We start from the raw sequence: 20,682 nt of genomic DNA, 5'->3' as shown, positions 1-20,682 counted from the left end.
ATGGATAGGATTATGATTGTGGGATCAATTTCGTTCGATCGTCCGGTATGAATGGAGTAGCCTAAAGTATCATATTGAAATCTTTTGATAGAAATAGTCCAAAGCAATATGTTTATTTCGAGAACGTCATAATCGAATTTGCCGTCAATAAAACAAATCCAGATTATAAATTTGGAACAGCAAATGAAACCTATGTAAATTGAAACATTTGAATAAAATGATTTTACAGGAGAAAGATGCATGTTCACTTAGCAAAAATATATGGAATTGTTTAAACTTTGAACCGTACAAACTATCACATACGTACAAGCCAATAGATAACATAAAAAGGATTAAAAAACATCAAGAAAATATTATTTGTCATACCATACTAATCACTTTGAAAGAATTGCCGAACTTGAATACAGGTTTCACATTTCCGAATTAATAAACAGAGGTGAAACGTGAAAAAATAATTGTAAATATGTATATATCGTTAAGATGAGTATTGTCGAATTGATACCGAAATGCCCGTATTTCGTGAGCAATAAACTATGTTACGTAGGGCATTCATCGTAATTTAAATAGTAGACATGTCTTACAACGCGCAGAGTATGGCATGCCTGAACTTGACATTGTTGTAAATATTTCAGCTATTATTCATATGGTTCTGATTCTTTGCTATAAAACAGAACTAGAAAACGCGCTACCGGTGTTAGCTAATACGAATGGTTAAATTCCAGACCAACTATATTTTTCTACAATCAAAATGAATTCTATGGATACTATATTATATATATCGTTTGCACGTTTCACTCCTGCCTACTGGCGTATAAATGGCTGTCTTGAATGTCATACAATCTGAAATATCGAGCGTGGGAACTCAACACTGTTCTACCTGGACGATTTCAGGGTTTGCTTGTTTCATATTGATGGGATTTAGGGATATTTCAAGCATGAAATATTTTCTAAAAATAAAATTCAAATTTTTAGATCTGGTAAAAAGAAATAACAAATATCGTAACTAATCAAAATTATCTTGGACACTTGTAACATTTTGAGATTGCCCAGATTACATCAGAGTGATAGATTGAAATTAGCATTTTGCCCGCTGTAGATATGCGATAATAGCGCTGCTATGCCTGAAGTATTTTGTTTCGGCTGAAAAGCGTGACAGCGCATTTATCCCCGGTGCATTCTTTGGAACTGATACATGTATTGTTACCATTATTCTGTTTTATATTGTCCGGAGGTATCAGGTAAAGCGTTTGGCACCTCGCGAAAGAATTGCCATACCTTTGTCCTCAGAAACTTTGGAATATGGCTGCGTTAAATAATCGTGCGAAGAAGTCGGGTGGAAAAGTAAGTAGGTTATTAAACAAATAATGCGGCTATTTTTATTGAATTTGAATTGCGGTATATAGATTTATTAAAATTTGCGACGTTCCACGATGTGTTTATCCACGTGTTGACGCTCATAAACCCAAAATATCCCGTGTTGCATCTACATAATTAGTTTTGTGCAACCATGATCGTATATGCTTTTTGATTCAGTGTCATATTTTTTGGTAAACAGAGAAAAACATCTGCTTTGTATCAATACCCTTATTTCTAATTCTCAGATCGAAAAGGTGGGAGAAGATTTAAAGAATGTTGAAACCATATCCAACCTTGTGGACGATGTATCAAATACAACGAGCGATTCAGGTTAGCATAGAAATGGCAATAAATCAACTATATCCAGGTATCCCTTTCTAGATGCAAGACATTTCGATATGAGACAGCCATCAGTGTATGCTATTATGGTACTCCCGTTGTATGTGAACCAAGATGGCGGAAACTGGAACGTAGTATGTGTACCAGGTTAGGGTTAGGCCATAATTTCAGGTACAAATATTACGGGAGTCACTTGGCTAGTCCCCAAACTTGTAATAAAACTAAAATAAGAAAAGTTGGAATAAAATCATGGCCCAACCCTAATCTGGTACACATACTATGTTCCAGTGTCCGCCATCTTGGTTCACATACTACGGGAGCGCCCAGAATTGTCCATAGGAAACGTCCATGGAATGGGACAGCACACATTTGTATTTTACACAGGACAGAAGCCAACTTGATTAACCTAGATTAGTCTTCATCCTTTTTATTTTTCGAATGTTTTTTACTCCCCGTTTTGATCATATACTGTATGTATTATTTATTTTGTGATGATACACTGGTAGGGCTGTCCATGGGTATGGGATTCACTTGAGAAACGACCACGGGGTAAGACATCAGAAAATATGTCCCATGGACAAGCCTGACTATCTCATTGAGTCAACCAGCATTTGCTTGTCCAGTAATATTCTATACCTGCATTGTATTTCCAGGCAACTATGCTGAGTTTACTAACAAAATAGAGACTCATGAAAATCGTATAAAAGAATTAGAAACTTGTCGAAATCTAATAAAATATTTGGAACAAAAAGTTTTCAACGAAAATGCTAAGGGTAAAGCCCTTTCTTCCTAAATTACTGTCTGATTTCTCAAATTTTATAGCTATGTTGTAATGCAGCGCTGGTAGAAACATGGAAAATTATATACATTTCTCATACATACCTTGACATGGGTTTTGCTAATATCGCGACATTCCAAGAACGGGTTCGTTCAAACTCGTGCAAATCCTTCGAATCCCACCATTGTATACTCCCGAAGCGGAAACTAAATCTCATATTTTCATATCTAATCCGAAACTGAGCAAATAGTTGCTGGCAAATAACAACCGTTGTATTTTTCAGTTTCGCCACTCCGAAAAGCATTTTACACAACTGGAATTATGGTTGTTGTGACGATATTCTCATTTGTCGTGTGGGACAATATGATACTTCGTGAAGGTATGCGTTGCCTGTATCGAATAACCTATTGCCCTAACGTTAAAGTGTCGCTTTAGTCGTGACTTCGTACCTCATGACATAAATCACGAAGTGATGTGATTTAAAAACTACGCAACTATTCTTAAGCAATATTCAGAACAGAAACATAATATCTGAGTGATAATGACTCCTGAATTAAATTGATGACAGGGCGAATACACGCCAATTACAACGTTAAAAAATGATTAATGTTTTGATAGAAACCATTTAAAACAGTCGTAAGACAAGACTAAGCAATATTATGTTTTTCATATTTATCAGAGCAAATTCGGCAACTTCGTGAACAATCTGAGCAATTGACTGAAATATCATCACATATTTCAAATATCGAAGAAGAACTCGCAAAAGGTATTGAGATTTTATTTCAAACGGCAACACCAAATGTAGCTCTTGAATAAAAATATGCAATGCTGAGTATAAATTATCAACTTTTTACTGTTAAGAACGTCATATACACGAAACAACTGATTGCAGAAGAGTATTGCTGAGTAATGCAAAGATTTTAAGCAGAAATGGAGGCATTTTTGATATTTATCACAATTGTCGTAAGATAGAAGTTTTTTGTGATTTAGAGACAGATGGAGGTGGATGGACTGTGAGTAAACAATTTGTATATCACAATAAATTAGTGCTCATACGAAAACTGCTCGTCGCGAGTCAAATTGAGTCACGCGTTTTTCTCGAGTCCGATTATTAAATCGAGTCAATTATTGGGTTATGTGACTTCATTATAATGAATTGAGACACTCCGATTTTTTAATAATAGTGAATCGAATCGAACTAAAAAATTATCGTAATTTCACAAAGTCTAATAAATAAAGCAATATTCGTTCCATAAGGACTATTTTGATTTTCAAAAGAATAGACTGGTTTGAATCATTAATTATTGAGGTATTTCAACGTCGGATGGACGGATTAGTTGATTTTTATCGAGGATGGGACGATTATGTGCTCGGATTTGGAAACAAAGAAAAGGAGTTTTGGTTAGGTAAGTTTCACTAATATCTACTAGTTCACCACGCTTCAAACACACATGCAACATGACCGTGGAAGTGTTTATACCGTTTTGAAATGCGTGGCGTAGTATTGCAAGTCACTGTTGGACTACTGGCCTTCTAGAGTTACACCTGATATATATATGTTATGACTACTTTCAGGACTTGAAACCCTGCACAAACTAACATCCGATGGAAGGAAATATGAACTCAGAGTTGACATGGAAGACTGGGAAGGACATGCAAGATATGCAAAATATTCGTGAGTCCGTTGTTGACTTTTTATAATGCTTTTGTCTTTGAATAATAATGCCCAAATATTTAACAAAAACTCGCCATTCATTGCTATAACCAATGTGGATAAAATACTGGGTGAAATCGCAATTGACAAGTAACCAAAAAGTGGGAATTTTACAACTCACCAAATTAATTTATCATTTGTTTATGTTATTGTAAATGACTTATCACTGCTATAGACTTTATTAGCTTATCGATTACTTTAGACTAAAATTGTGCTCATGTGCACTAAGTACATTCAGACAAATCTTGTGGTGGGTGAACAAAGAACATGGTAGGCTTGCACGTAATTTACGGATTTACGGAATTACGTAATTATTTGGAGTTACGGAAGGGAAGTTACGAATTACGTAAAGTCGTAATTATTGCATTGAAACGAGCTTTCTTCAAAGCAGTCAATTTCGTCGATTGCGAAAATGAAAGCTCAACAAGTAGAAGAAGTTAGAGTTCCGGTATTCGCAGCCGTTTTTCTCTCTCTTGTTACGTAGGTGAAGGAAGGCATGACGCGTTGCCATTTACTAACCTATTATCAACTCATCTGGCGTGGCCAATGTAAATTATTAACGTAGTTAATGGGGCAAGAACTGAGTAGGGCCGTTTGACGCCAACACACTTGGTTTTAACTTCTCCCGCAACTTAACCGTAGATAGAATTGCGTTGAGACCGATTGACGCCAACACACCTGGTTTCAACTTCTCTCGCATCTTATCTAGCATGGCCATGGCCAATGTACATATAACCGTAGATAGGGGGAAGAATTGTGTTAAGACAGATGGACGCTAACACGCCCGGTTTCAACTTCTTCGGGTGAAATGACTAATGAACGCAGGAGATCAATCTATCAAACATGGTCTATCAAACATTTGTATCCATTTTACTTTTATTTATTATTTACTTGTTCCAGTTTTCCGTTACTTATGGTATATATGTTCCGTTTCTATTTTATTCTATTTTATAGTCACGCGTTTGAATAGTGGGAATTCCCCACCAAGTGTGGATTAGCAATGCTTAACCATTCTTTATTGTTAATATCAACACTTGATATATGAACATGGAATATCATATTATTTTTGGCTGTTTCATTTCAGACTTGGGGTATAAACAGGAAAATATCCATAACCTTTCAACACGACTATCTTGTGAAATTTAACGAAGAGCTTTCGCGACGAATTGGAACCAAATAAGCGAAAAGAGCGATTGATCACTCGCGCCCATACCTCGCCGTGATAATTAATGTCGCGCTTATCAAATAGCAATATGACGACAAAAGAGAGATTGCGTAATGATCCAAAACGACGGATTCCTCGCGGACCGTTGAAAATTTAACTGCTATCATATATAAATGAATATGAGCCTGTGTGTTTATTCTGTGCGAGATCCATTTTCTATTACAAAATCTTGATGTTCTGTTAACGGTTTTATCGTTATATATCAGTCCGGACTTGGCCTTGCTCATGATGTTTTTCACAATTCCTCTCAATATTTCGGCCATATATGATTAACTGTCTTACCAAATGCGGCAACTTATTTTGATTTATCGTCGACTTGAATATCACCGGCACTCGACCAAACTTTTGTCAATCTTGGCCGATAGGATCGCCGACTTGAGTTAGCAAATAAAAGTTGTGAGTGTAAAATAAATGTCACAAAATGCATTGTTTTGCGATATAACTTTGTATTTTCGGAGAAGGCATGTCATATAAGTTCGGTATTTAAATTATACGCAAATAAATAATATTTGATCTAAATTTATCGCAAATAATGTTATAAACATTCAGTCCGCGAAATGATTGAATGTAAAATGAAGCATGGTAATAGGAATACCGTCAATGAGTCGACATCAATAATTATTATTATAAAAATGCTAACAAGGCAGTAATGTCGGATAATGCAAAAACAAGTCTTCGTCGCGAGGAAATCGTTGTTGGTTAATAAATTAGAAACCCGTAATTTTTATTCAGTACTCAGGTGGTTTTAAAAAACTATCGTTTCCATAAATATCCGTATACCAGTGTCGGTAATGATAAAATAAAATTGATCGCATAAAAATGGGACGGTTAATTTGCGAAGGTGATAAAGAAAAACCAAAGCTAACACAAAAGATAAAAATCAGAATAAAATTGATTTGAATTCACTCCTTGATAGTTGTCTTTAACATCTGCCGCCGGCGTGTAGTACTGCCAAGAATAGGAAAACCCAACTTCAATGTCCCATTCGGAAAAAAGTGGATTCAATTGGTTGTTACGATAGGTTTAAATGCGTGGAAAAATATCGCAATTACGGGGTCATTACGTAATTGATTTTGCCGTAATTACGGAATTGATTTTTGTCAATTACGTGCAAGCCTAGAACATGGTGTTCTGATGTGAAAGCTACAATGAGCACATTTTTATTTCATAAATGAAGTACTCGAGATTAGAAAACTGCCATTTCTACGACAGGAATTCGATCATCAGTTTAATATAAATCAAACATTTGCTTTTGAGATGTCTTGTTTCAAAATCATATCATTTTGTTACAGATTGTTTAAAATTGAATCCTTTGCCGTCAAATATCAAGTAGCTGTGACTGGTTTTTCAGGCAACGCTGGTGATTCTTTCAGTGGGACAAACGGGTTAAAATTCACGACAAAGGATAGGGACCATGATAATTACGGAAAAAACTGCGCTGTGGAGTTCAAAGGAGCATGGTGGTATCACGCTTGTCATTCGTCCAATTTAAACGCCAAATACTATGAAGGTGAACACAAGTCCTACGCGGACGGTATAAATTGGTTTACATGGAGGGGACATCATTATTCACTGAAATTCACCGAGATGAAGATACGTCCATCTGCTTAGTGTAAATGAAAGATTACCAAGATACCCGAGAAACATCATTATTACCGAACATGTCATGTGTTGTCTAGCCAAACACATAAGGCATGTATAAAGAGATATAAAGACAGAACAAGTAGTGCATTGTAATATAATGCAGTGATACTTATGCTATTTTAGCGGTTACATATAAATAGTTACTGTGTATTCTAATACTTTTCACCACTCATTGTTAATAGTGTGTGTTATTTGCCTGGCAAAAATACGTTGCCTCAAGTCGTTTCCTTATGATATTTTTGTACAACATTTAGGCGAAAATGTTGATGACGTATTTTCCCTCTCTCAAGTGTTGCTTGTCTATGTTTTATCGTTTGTAGTTAGTTGGAAATTTAGTTTCACCACATATACTTTCATTAAGGTTTTGAATGTATTCTTTATCAGGTATTTGGATCAATTCGATTGTGCTACTCTGCAATGTGCGAACATTTGGCATTAAGTCTATTGCATGCTTATCGACCTCTGAGGGAGTCGATCACAAAATAGAGTTTTATTTGAAGGCATCAATTTTTTTCATGTAAGTGCGCCGTGTGTTTTTCCCTAATAATTTGGCGTCACACGAACAGACAGTTTGGGAACCGCTGGTATAGAAATTTGATACTACAAATAAGGTGACCGTACATTTGAACCCATGTACATTTGAACCCATGCGTATATCCACGGGTTCAATCAATATGCGGGTCCTAAAACCCACGGGTTAGGGTTAGTATGGGTTTAACTATAAGTATGGGTTTAAAAAAAATTCCATAGGTGCAATAGCATACAGGTGCAATTGTCATGGGTTCAAATGTACGTGGGTTCAAATGTAATGGAACCTACTAATAAATATATTAATTATGTTATTTGTAGACCGATCGAAGTCTCGTGTGTGTGTAGATCGTAGCAAGCAATCATATAGCTTGATTTAGTGAAATTGTTAAATGTATAAAGAGCTGCAATCAAATATACAAGCAATTCTGGCTACGCTTATCTAAACCAGGTCAAAATATCTTTTAACGTTGGCGCTATTCTGAAAAGACTCTTTCATACTATATTGTTTTTTGCTCATACATTTATTTCACGGCTAATGTTAAATATAAATTTTAAGATGAAGTGACGTTTAGTTTCAATCTAATGTATAAAAAAAGATTCACAGATCACATAAGCTTAAAATACAGATAACATGCGTTAACCTTTGTTTGAAATCAGTAACCATAGTCTTTCTATATTATTCCGGAAAGGGCATATTCGCGAGTTTCTATTTATATATGGCATGAATCTAACTGTCTAAGAAAATTAATTATCTGGCATATATAGGCAGTTAACATTATATTTTTAGCATAAATTACAGTCATTCATTAAAGCAACTTGCGCTGTCAATGTTTGAAACTATCTCTATTTCACGACTCGCAATTACTTGGTCATGCTCTGTGATACATAGCATGTACAGAACCCTTGGTGAAAGTTGTGTCATGTGATACATAGCCTACACAGGAGCCCCCAGATATATAGACAGTTGCGTACCCCGCAACATGCTCATAAAGCGGAATGCCGATATGACATGTCAATACGTTGATCTCTGATCCGTAAAAGAAAAAGGAAAATAACGACTATTTGAATGCTTCTCTGCAAACGATTGGTCAATACCTTCCATGCATTGATAAATGGAACTTTGATTATATTAATTTTATTATGTTGTTTTCAATTATATTTTCACTGGTGCGTCGAAGGTCATATTTCGAAAATGATTATATAAAAAAAATCAATTTGAGATTAAATATACGACTATTAAACAAATTTACCAAGCATATATAAATATATTAAATATTGATGACGTTATCGCCAATGATGTAATTTACATAAATTATAAAATTGGTTGTTCGCTATAAAACAGATAATCGAAGAATTAATCCGAGCCCTAAATTTTTAAAAAATAAATTTCCTGTCTGAGAATTAAAATTCATTGCTTTATGTTATAATGCATTTTATATCAAAATACACAGGCCGCAAGATAATTATATTTCTCAGAATTTGTCAATAATCGGTACGTCGCAAGTTTTTCATTTTTTATTTCCGAACACGAAACCTGTGAAATAGCGCAAAGGTTTAACTGTTAAGGTAAGTAATGAAAAGCTTGATATCATCCAAATAAGGAAGTCCCCGAAACAAAACCGTTTGTTCACCCTTAAACTGGAGCAAATTAATTTTTTTTTTTTTCTGAAAAAGGAATTCTATTGCCTAATGAGTGTTGTAATGAAAATATCTACTTTTTGCTCTACTAAAATTTACTAAAATTTTTATCTACTAAAAATTTTGCTCAATTTTGCTCGGTTACGTGAACCGTGGTTGACAGGATTGCAGACAGGGTGTTTTGCAGTGCGGTTTTCGTGCGTCAGTCTGCTTGGCCTCGAGTCTCCTTGGCGCCGAGCTAATCAATGAGACGTAAACTATGCAACATAACAAAATCTCAATAATTAGAGCAGGAGTGCACATCCTTGTTCCTACATGTACGTTTTAGTATAAGCAGTACGGTCGCGACTGAAATCAAAGTATTTTTTTTTTTGGTCGTTTTTTATTAGAAATTTGGATTCACATATCTCATATACTCGTGCCTAAGACGGTAATGAATTTTTTTCTTGTAGCAGCCAAACAGTGACATTCTCAAAGATAAATTCGCTTATTAATCTGTTTATAATTTTTGTACTATTGCGCATTTGTAGCACTCCATACATTATTATCGCACCCGACAATACAAAAAATAAAGTGAAGTGAAAAAAACAAGATTATTACAAATCAATTAAACATGTATTCTAATACATATATTTTATCTTCTGATGGGATGGGAGAGCTTGGTGGTCGTCAAGGTCTTTCCTTAATCTTAGGAGACAATTTGGTTAGGTACGATCTATTTCTATAAACGGAACAAGTTTCGCGAATGTGCTATAGCCCACGACTGTTTATTACGCCCCCACCTTTAATTACGTCTCAAATATTCTTGCATTGTGCTTACAGTGCAGTTGAAACACACACCGCCGCGATCGCATGTTGTGTCCCCTTGATTTAGAGATGACTCGTAATGTTTCCAGTTATAATTTATGACGTGAGCTCGTGGTAGAGACTTCCCAAATTTCTTCGTCCCAGTATTCACCCCATTTACATAGCGAAGTTAATTGTCTTCAAATAGAACCTTCGTAATTCACTGGTTTTAATAATTCTTTCGTAATTTTTATTAAATAGATGTTATTTGCCAGAAAAGTTTACCAATAATTACCAAGAAAGAGTAACCCAGTTCTAAACGCTATTAATCTTATTTACTTCTTAGAAATCTACTTTGGAGAATGTTTTCAAGATAACAAGATATTACCAAACCTCAAAATTGAAAAACATCAAATTAACCTATGCAAGTTCGCCACATACTTAACTTGAGTCACCCCTAAATTTAATTAGAGAGTATTACGTTTACTTAAATGTCCCGATTCTGTCTAAAACAGAAATTAATTTATACAAAAATACTTTACTCCGATATTATATAAATCAGACGAATAACAGCTTTGTAGAACAACCAGACAAGAATGTTCAAAACGTGAAGAGCGAGTACTGAATTGTGAAGTGCAGACGAGTCCGTGGGTAGCACCACAAGCAAATTGTTTGATTTAAATGGTTAGTTTTGTCGTAAATTCTCCATTATTAATTCAATGAGAAACGCCGAATCTCGAATCATTCGATTTTATTCAAACATTTGGCGAAATTAAAAAATATCATTTTTGTTGCTCTTACATCTGTGCAATAGTAAATTGAATAAGATTTCCAAATTTGAATAAAATAAGTAAAAAATATGACGGAGTTCATTTATTAATTTATAATAAAATAATTTTCTAATGACACAACGGTGTCCTAATTATTTTGAGCTATTTTAAACTTGGATACCGGTAATACTTTATTGGACGTAAATTAAGTCCAATTGATTGTTTTTTTCTCGAAAAAGAATTTCTGGTACATTGAACATTTGTACAGTTCAAAAATAAATGCATAATAGTTTGAAGAACATAATGGATATAAAATATTATAAATTAGAAAATGTGAAGAGTTTTTTGTGAAATCTGACGAAGTTTTTGTTTGATAATTAACGTCCCAACTAAGTTCAAAACAGAATCCCATTTTCTATTTATTGGTCTATTCTAACTTTGTCAACACCAGTGATTAGAACACGTGACACAGTCAAAGAAATGATAATTAGGGATGGGCAATACAAAATAATTTACTATTCTAGAGTATTCTAGAATACTTGAATCGAATCCAGAATATCGAATCCTATTCTATTTTTATTGTTATACAAATGTTTGAATTTTCCCACCATATTTATAGATTACAATTTTCGAAAAAGCAAAATTGTGAATGTACTACTCTACCTTTGTATTTAATTGAAAATACTCTGAGCATTAAATTTTATTTGTTACCAAACAGGGCAATGGAATATAAAATATTAACAAATTACTTTTTGCTTTGAATTGTTCAAAATTCATGGAATCCGAAAATACTTATATGTTGAAATAAATAGTTCTTTATACACTTTAATACTAAATTGTGAAATACAAAAAAAATGAATTATTGAAAAACGTTAAAAGTAATGTTAATGTGAGTCGAAACCTGTGAGAGCGATGAAAACCCACAAGCCAGATTGAAGCCACTGCAATTTCTGCAACCGCTACGGGTGTCGCCTTCGGTAGGGCGCTCTAATTTAACGACTATCAATTATAATCAAGTATGTCAGCGTGTTTTTTTTCTGCTCGGAAACTCGGAAAATAACATTTATAGACAAAATCATTTCTATTGCAAAATCACAATTTTGACCTATAATCGTTATATATCCATCTACCCAGGCTTGGCGATACGTTTGCATAATGTTAGGGCCGGATAAGAGAACTGTCTTCGCTAGGTGTGGCAACTTTTATGATTTAGCGTCGACTAAAATACCGCCCGTGACTCGACCAAACGAGTGTCGGACGATAGGAACGGATTCATTGGCGACTTGAATTCCGAAAAATATAAGTTCCATTGTGTGTGAAAAATAAATTTAACAAAACGCCTTGTTTTGCGATATAACTTTGTATTTTCGGAAACGGAGTGTCGTGAAAACTAAAATTTGATCTGAATTAACCGCAAATAATGTTTTGACACCTAACGTCTGGTACATATATGCAAGCTGGATTTACCGTGTTCTGATTCCGGCCTTCTTTGCGGGTTGCGGGCCAGAAAACATGCGTATAGTGAAACGAGAGAGATTTTGTCGCGAGAGAAAACGCTCATTACTTAAAATAGAATTCCAAAAAATGAAAATTTACACTAGGCGCTGAATGGGCTGAAACCGAATCAAGTTATCGGATATTTTTGGAATCCGGTATTCTATATTGCCCATCCCTACCTGTAATGGTATATTGGACGTAAGTTACGTCTGTTTTTTTTTTTTCTTTTTCTTGAAAATGAATTTCTGATACAATGAACATTTGTACAGTTCAAAAATGCATAATCGTTTGGAGAACATAATGTTTATACAATATTATAAATTAGGAAATGTAAGTTTTTTATGAAATCTGACGATGATCGATCGATCAATATTTTTATTTATTTAGGTATTGTAAGTTTTTCATAACCAGTAATAAGTTTGTGTGGCACGGTCAAAGAAATGAGAATAGGTATTTGAAAATTTTGAATGAAATGCTTTCGTCAATTACTTTGTACCCCACCCGCCATGCTTCTAATTCAGATATCTAACTTTCAGAGGGTAGGATATAAGTAGGTAGATTTTCATACGTCATAATAACATTTGAGTAAACAAGTGCAAGTTGTAAATAGCGTATCTTCAAATATTGAGATATTGCCAACACCCCATACTACTACTTTTATAGAGCTGATTTAACTGGAACGCATGCTTCATATGTTCAAAACGTTCCATTTGTACATTTTTAATCCGATTCTGCTGATGTATTTCAGAAAATATTATCTGCAAATCTAATATGCAATTTACCGTTACTGTCACCTTGATTTTGCTCTGTCCCTGTGTGTTATGTCATATGCCGACATTGTATGAATTTTGTTCACACGTGGTGGCAAACGGCAATGCGAGTCTCGCCAGATGTGATTCGAGTCAGTGTCAAGGAAGGCCAGGAAAAAGAGGAATAGAAGGAACACGCGGATTGCCCGGAATAAAAGGAGAACGGGGTGAACTTGGAACAGCGGGACATCTAGAAGAAAGAATAAAGAAGTTGGAAGGTGATTGTTTGAAACGAATAATTTCGGAAATGTATTGTAATTGGTTAATTACGTTTCAATTATTACATGTTATACATAATACATATTTCAACGTTCTTGTTTTTTTTTCTTTCAAGATTCTTTCTTAACTCTTTGAACTCTGAATCCCCAGAACGACGATACTCTCTCACCCTGACCTCCCACGGCGTCGCATCGATTCGACGCGTTAAAAAATTGTAATATTCCTAATTTTAAATCAAAATAACTTCTAAACCATCAGATATCAGATGGTCTGTAATATATCATATAAAAGCTTATCTAGTCTTTTATTTTTAACTGGCATTATTTTTCACGAGATGTTTTGATGGGATGTGTAAGCCTATTTGTAGCCTCATCTACTATTTTTTTGTATTTTGGTAATATTTAATACATTTCTTAGAAATGTATCATCAATATAAGTACAATTTTGAAAAGTATACAAAATTACCTTTCGGAGAATATACGTATGACTTTCTTAACATACGCATAACTCATTTTATTGCAGAATTTGTACTATCGATTCAAATGGTTTGCGAACAAAATTTATCAACTATTTGACGCCAAGTTTGCGTAAGGACGCAAAGGGCGACGACGACATTGTCGTGATAACGTTCATGCGACGTATCGTGCGTAACTCTTTGCGTGAGGTATATTGCGCAATTGCACATCTGGTCGTTCACAGCTTGAGTGCAGATTGTGGCTTCATTGCATTAGTATCATATCCTCGGCCGCAGATAAAACCCTTTCAGACGAATTTTGATCGAACATAGCAAAATTGCTAGAATATAAAGGCCATTTTATATACGTTTACTATTTGGATATGGGACGAAAATGAATGGCCAAAACGAAATATTTGATCCTCATGAATTTATGAGGTTCCGCCGGAAACATCAAGGCTAATTATTCACCGTTGGATATCATGAAGATTGAATAAAAAAAAACTGATAACGGGTACACGGAAGACATGGTGGCACCAGTAGCTCACCTGGTCAGTGTTTTACATTTTGCAGCCTCATTAGATTTTCGAAATTACTGCATATACGCTACATTCCTGATATCGCTATATTTACAATGGATTTTAAACGAAAGCTTTGTCCAGATGAAATATTGGATAGTATTCATCTATCGGAAGAAGAAAATATGGCACAATAAAACTCAGCAATGGCGCTAAACAATGCATCCATCGATATGTTCCATCATTCTGTTTCTAAAAATTCTTATTTTGGCTATTCGTATTTTTCATATCTTTATGCAATTAAAACGGCAATAACACTGCGTATTGTGTGTTTTAGTCGAACCGATGTAATGCGTAAATTTCCCCGTGTATCGTTTACAAGTCGTAAGTCGCTTCACGAGTACGAACTTAAGTAAATGACGTTACGAGCATGCGAGGAAAAGTGTTTCTCGTATGAAACGTAAACGTGCTACGTGCCAACGTAATTGCTTAACGTCGCTGCGTAACGGCGTAAATGTGTTAGGTCGTTATTTACGTCACCTTGACGTCGCCTCGATCTTGTGACAAACAAAATCACGAATAAAAATGCTTCTAAAATTTGAATGGTGCAACATAAGTTCAATCTAATGGTATCACTGGAAAGCTATCTTCAAATTCTACAAATTTTGTCGATAATGTACTAGGTTTAATCGAAAACAAATTTAAGTTTTGTCAATTAGATTTGAGCAATTTTCAGAAGTTTTTTATGCTTTTTAATTTTGCCATTTTTTATAAGATGATCACCATATTTTATCTCAATTTTAAAATTATACTTAGTCCTGTAGATTATCTTTCACACGATGTAAAACTTGTCTAAATATAATAAATGGTTCGCGAGATATGAGGTTTCAAAGTTGCATACCTCTTACGGGATGCGAAAGCCGCTAAACCGGCTTTCAGCGTCAGAAGACTTTCTCGGGAAAGCCGGTTTAGCGGCTTTCAGGGTTCAAAGAGTTAATGAATAAAGGGCTCATGGCGATGATGACAAATCGTAAGTATCCTATTACATATGAATATATATTTACATATGCAAATTATTACGTCGAATTGTATTTTCATATTCCCGGTTTAAGTAATGTTCACGAAATGTTCAGTGTTCCCAGCTTATACGAATGAGACAATTAGGGAATGAAAAATCATATTATAAAATATATACTAGCTTATAATTTTGATAAAAATTTTCAGCTGAGATGTGCTACATGGGTGTAAAGAATCGTCATATTATTGCTGACACACAAATCACAGCTTCATCGATTGCTGGTGGCAATTATCAAGCTTATTATGGTCGATTGGACAATCTGGATCGTTCTGGTGGAAAGTGGCCACACTGGGGTACTGGTAAAAGTAAGTGTTTTTGATTTTAAATAATTATAATTGGAAGAATCATTTAAAATCACTGATATTTGCATGTAACTTTTACAAACGCAATAACTTTTTTTCCAATACCTCAATTATACAGGCGTATTTGAATAATTTTTGAATCATGTCATAAATGACCTTTACATAAGTTATATTTAGAGCTCAAAAACAAATTCTGAATTATTTGACACCAAATTTTGACAATAAGTCAGATCATCTAGAATACATACAGTGAATTATAATTTGTACTAAATTATACTGTGTTGCTAATTTGAACAACTTTTGATAGATGCGATAGGAGAATGGCATCAGATTGATTTCAAAGCACCCAAACCAATAGGAGGAATCGTGACACAAGGAATCCAAACTTGGGATGAATGGGTTAGGTCTTTCAAAATATCGTATGGGAATTCTACCAGCGCATTGATCACACTACAGGAAAATGGTTCAGACAAGGTAAGATGGTATTTCATTGTAGTTGTTTAAATCCGGGATCAGGGTCGACCCCCCTCTTTTAAATTTTTTTCGAAAACTGAAAAAGTCGTCGATAACGCGTGCTAAAATCGCCGATTGTTTTCATCATCGTGATATTTTGATTGAAAAGCGGCAATATGAAATACTGAAAATAAAACCGTAAACAATATAAGTTTTTTCGAGGCCCACGACAGTCTAATAACACTTTTCTAGGCATTGAAAATCGCATGGTTTCGTGTGCCTACCTACGGCACACATTATGTAGGTCGGCGTTTAGAAACATATCGTCGCTAAAATCGAAACACGGTGAATTCGGGTCGGGCAGTTCACCACACATTTTTATTTCCGCGGAATGCCGTGGTGTTTTAGACTTATAGACTAAAACTTGCTACTAAAACTAGCTTGCTTTCGTGACGTCATAATAAACATCATATAAACGTCATAATAATACTTGGTTTATTTCGCCAGTCAAAGATTTCAGTTTTTGAAACGATAGACTCATGTTAGTGCCGTCAAATTCGATTATTGAGACTGTGATGTCATTATAAAAAAAATCAGTTCCTGATGACATTTAAAAGACATTTTAATTTTGTCCGTATCGGTCATGAATCGATTACTTTGCATCATTTTTCGTTGAAAAGTCGGCTCTTTTAACAAGTGGCGTAATCGCGGCGATTGTTCGGCGTGGATTTCGAGGCGGTGAATATGTATTTTTGATTTACTGGTATACTTCATATCGTCACGCTAATAACCGAATTGCGTAAATCATTTTTGGCGATTTTGAGATTTTTATAAAATAGGTATTTATGTAATGCTGCGCACCTGTTTGTTAACTCAGATTTTTTTTAAGAATTCCGGAACCCATAAAAATGAAGATTTAGTATGACATTTGTGCAATTGTTTTGTCATAATGAATTATCATCGTTACCGCAGGACGATTGTGACGTCACAAAGGCAAAATAACCTCGTCGAAGTATTTTCGAGTTTTTGCATCTCGGATTCTAGCTTAGCGCGTATTAATTTGAATTTATACTACAGTATAGGAAGGCGTGCACTTGTGATATTCACTCTCCGAGTCCAATTCACCTTGGTTGGCTTTTATATTGGGTGCATTGCCGTCTTATTTCGGTGGGTGTGCAGAACATGTTATATTGATGAAATATATATTTTTAAACATAAAAAATAATGTAATTGAAACTGATTAGCTATTTTGGGGATTAGACATTTAGATACTGAGAATTACATTCGTTTTTGAAATGTTTAGTTTTCAGGACTGGTGCATATAGTAAAATTGCAAAATTGCGTATGTCCCCAAGTCATAGACACATTTCTGCCTAAGTCACAGTGCGCCATTATGACGTCACGTAACTGCGTTGGCAGAATCTCATGGTCTAGTGAGAATGCCGTCATCGGAAACACCGCGCTCATTAAAATTTTAATGAACGATTATCAAAAATCTTGACCATTTATCATGATAAAAATATCGAAAAGATGTAAAAAATATTCTATCTTCAAAACTGCTCACGTATACAATGAAAAATACCTAAAAAATTACAAAAAAAGCAAATTTCTGCTTTGGTGATCACATTCCCCATAAGAGCTAATGTTAAAATTGTTTTTTTTACATCACTTTTCTTTTTGCGCGTAGGATGGGTTTTTAATGAATAAGGTCTATTGCCGTGACTGTTACAGACGGCAATGGGAACCCCCTTTTGAAAATAAATCCTGGCTGCGCGCCTGAGTGACAGGGTGTATAGAAATACTGCACTACTACTCGAAGAAGACAGTTTATTAACGAGCCTTTCTACATTCTACATCGACCATTCATTATTTAAACCGAAATATCTGCTATAGCAATCTACTTAATATCGAGATTATTCTGATTACTTTGATCCTTATTTATATTTCAGATATTTACTGGAAATAATGACAGAAGCACCAAGGTAACCAACATGTTTCCGCATGTGATAATATGTCGATACATTCGAGTTTATCCTCAAACATGGAAAAGCTACATGAGCATGAGATTGGAATACATTGATGGAATGTGTCATGGTTTATTGTAACTGACATGGAATCAACTTGTCAATATCCCGAGATTCCTATAATTACAATACTAATAATTTTACACCGGGTTAGATTTAACAGCAAATACCAATCTGTTATACGGTGATGTTAAAACGCATGTCTTTCGTTGATTTCTATTCTTCAGTTTTTTTCTTTGTTCCATTTTATCCACGATTTAGTTTGAATGCACGCCACGCAATATTAAATTTTTTGATTTTATTTTCCAACTCTCAATATTCATAGAGCGCGAAGTTAAAACAATCCATTTTCCCCAATTGTGGGACTGTTCTGCTTCGCGTTGATCTTCGTGTTAATCTATTTGAGCATGGCTCTCCGTTAAATACACTTCTGGCATTCATTCAGTTTTTTACCGTGTATATAATATACCTATTCTACATTATTGCCATATCAATGTTTTTAGTGTTCGATGAATTTTTTCTCATTTGTCATTCTATGTCAGCTACTAGATATCTTTGTTGTTTTGCAATACAATATGCTATGTATCTGTAAGTTCTACAACATTGGGACTGGGGCCAGGTCTTTTTGCTAAAAAAGCGTACGAAATTAAGTTAGCGACAATTGTCAAATGCTAATTGTATTACTACATCACAAAATATATATCACACACTTTTGATTAAACAATGTCTCAAATGGCTGCTTAACTCGCAAATTCATGATAACGTCGCTGACGGCATTTATCGGTCATACCTTCCTGTAAAAAAACCTATTCCCCATCTGGTGGAATAATTACAGAATATTTTATTTCGCCGATCAGATTAGATCAAGGCAGTAGTCAACTGTTGTTCGAGGTAGCGCACATCGACAATAAACCTGTTATATGTTTTGTCATTAGGCGTGCAGTTGACAATGCGGCGTTCCAGAAGTGTGTACCAATATGGAGGTAATTAATTTTGTTCGCCTACTTCACATCAAGTTGTCGTTGTGTAAAGGGACGGAAGCCTATGGGGGGGTATGTTCACTGGGCCACCACAGACAGTCCCCGAACTTGTGAATAAAATAAGGAAAATCGGAATAAAATTATGGCGTAGCCCCGAAGTGGTACACACACTACGGGAATAGAAATAATTCATCAGATAACGACCGCTAGGGAACGCGGCACTGTGGCAACGGTAAGAAAATATAACTGTTTTGCGTTTTGACATTGGGCTTATAGCAGTATCGGATTTTTACCATTAGGCCAGGTAGGCTGGAGCCTAGGAGCCCAGACATTCAAAATGTTATTCATTTATAACTCGGTGTTAGTTAGCTAGTTATATTTCAGGTGAGGCGCAAGGCAAATTCTAAAATGAGACGAGGTTTAAAAAGTTTGAGAACCACTGTTCCAAAGAAAGACGTTTCCAAGAAATATATTTGAATCAGGGCAACAGGATTCCCTCTATTCAAACTGTTATCCAATGGTCAATTTTAAAAAAGAACGTTTTTTTTGTCAAATAATAGGCTCTAAAACCTTACTCATGGCATTTTAGAAGCGTTTGCTTGAGTTTTATTTGACGAAATGACGTGAAAGAAGAGAAGATTTACACCCGGTTGCACTCACTAAATTTTGAATAATGACAGGTCACATATCACTGAACCCCATTTCATTTCATACTCAATTGTATATATATTACACTTATTATATTCAAGTCAAAATGTCATCAAACAAAGAGATATTAATGCGTAGTGTCCCCCCTTAATCCCAGTGTTCCCATAATCACCATTGAATTAACGAAACAGCAACATTTTGGTGCAACCGTGTTCACAGAACAGGTAATTCGAAAATCGATAGAAAGGCCAATTGTTCCCGTACAACAAAAAACAGCAACAACAAGAAGAAGATTTGAATAAACAACAATTGGAAAAAGGATCCCATTTCATGACCAATAACTAGATCATTTCGATCAATCACGAAACACTGTTACTCTGATAATGCTTTTAATTTTGAACATAATATTTTACCATTATAAGTAATGGAAAACCAAGAATGGCGGTAAACTGGAAGAAACGTTGAAAGATTGTATCAGGCAATGTTTTTGAGAATTTTCCCTATCATTTAAAGTTTAGAAATTTCGGATTATTAGGGGCATAATATCTAGTTAATCATGGGTCATATTTGGGGCAAAATTGAAGAAAGAGATGCAGGTTGAAAAACCGAAAAAATAGGACTTCAGCGCGATTAAAATGAATCAATTTGTTCACTGTTATTTAAAAGTATACAATATCATCTGCTAAATCAGTGGTTCTTTCACGGTTGGGTGCCATCCAAATTGGGGGTGCTGAGGGCGTAGCAAAATTTTCGAGGGGGCGCCAGGCTAATTGAAATTAAAAAATATTTCTTAGATTTGATCTTATTTTGAATCTTTAAATTTCTTTATTTTGGATATTTATTTTTCATCCAAGTATTTCCGACGTGTTTTTCGAATAAAATATACTTTCGCCTTAATATCTGTTCTTTGTAGATTATT

The 20,682-nt window shown here is 34.8% G+C and overlaps 2 protein-coding genes across 3 annotated transcripts; both read left to right on the top strand.

The window, feature by feature from the left end:
- Window positions 1–1,162: 1,162 nt before the first annotated feature.
- Window positions 1,163–8,148, top strand: LOC144430451 (microfibril-associated glycoprotein 4-like). The gene is made up of 8 exons (XM_078118386.1): window positions 1,163–1,341; window positions 1,602–1,686; window positions 2,757–2,852; window positions 3,153–3,239; window positions 3,335–3,486; window positions 3,783–3,879; window positions 4,049–4,148; window positions 6,705–8,148. The coding sequence occupies exons 1-8, from the start codon at window positions 1,300–1,302 to the stop codon at window positions 7,021–7,023; spliced, it is 978 nt and encodes a 325-aa protein (XP_077974512.1). The 5' UTR covers window positions 1,163–1,299; the 3' UTR covers window positions 7,024–8,148.
- A 4,879-nt stretch (window positions 8,149–13,027) lies between these two features.
- LOC144430454 (lactadherin-like) lies at window positions 13,028–18,714 on the top strand. 2 transcript variants are annotated; one of them, XM_078118391.1, is made up of 4 exons: window positions 13,028–13,305; window positions 15,503–15,661; window positions 15,966–16,132; window positions 18,061–18,714. In XM_078118391.1, the coding sequence occupies exons 1-4, from the start codon at window positions 13,050–13,052 to the stop codon at window positions 18,214–18,216; spliced, it is 738 nt and encodes a 245-aa protein (XP_077974517.1). In that variant the 5' UTR covers window positions 13,028–13,049; the 3' UTR covers window positions 18,217–18,714. The 2 variants fall into 2 exon arrangements, with proteins under 2 accessions (XP_077974517.1, XP_077974518.1); XM_078118392.1 differs by lacking the exon at window positions 13,028–13,305 and adding an exon at window positions 15,278–15,308.
- Window positions 18,715–20,682: the final 1,968 nt, after the last annotated feature.

The sequence above is a fragment of the Styela clava genome, chromosome 12 (assembly GCF_964204865.1).
Source record: "Styela clava chromosome 12, kaStyClav1.hap1.2, whole genome shotgun sequence".
In the NCBI taxonomy this organism is placed as follows: Eukaryota; Metazoa; Chordata; class Ascidiacea; order Stolidobranchia; family Styelidae; genus Styela; species Styela clava.
The sequence above is the reverse complement of the archived record's forward strand: the minus strand, read 5'-3'. Positions and strand labels throughout refer to the sequence as shown.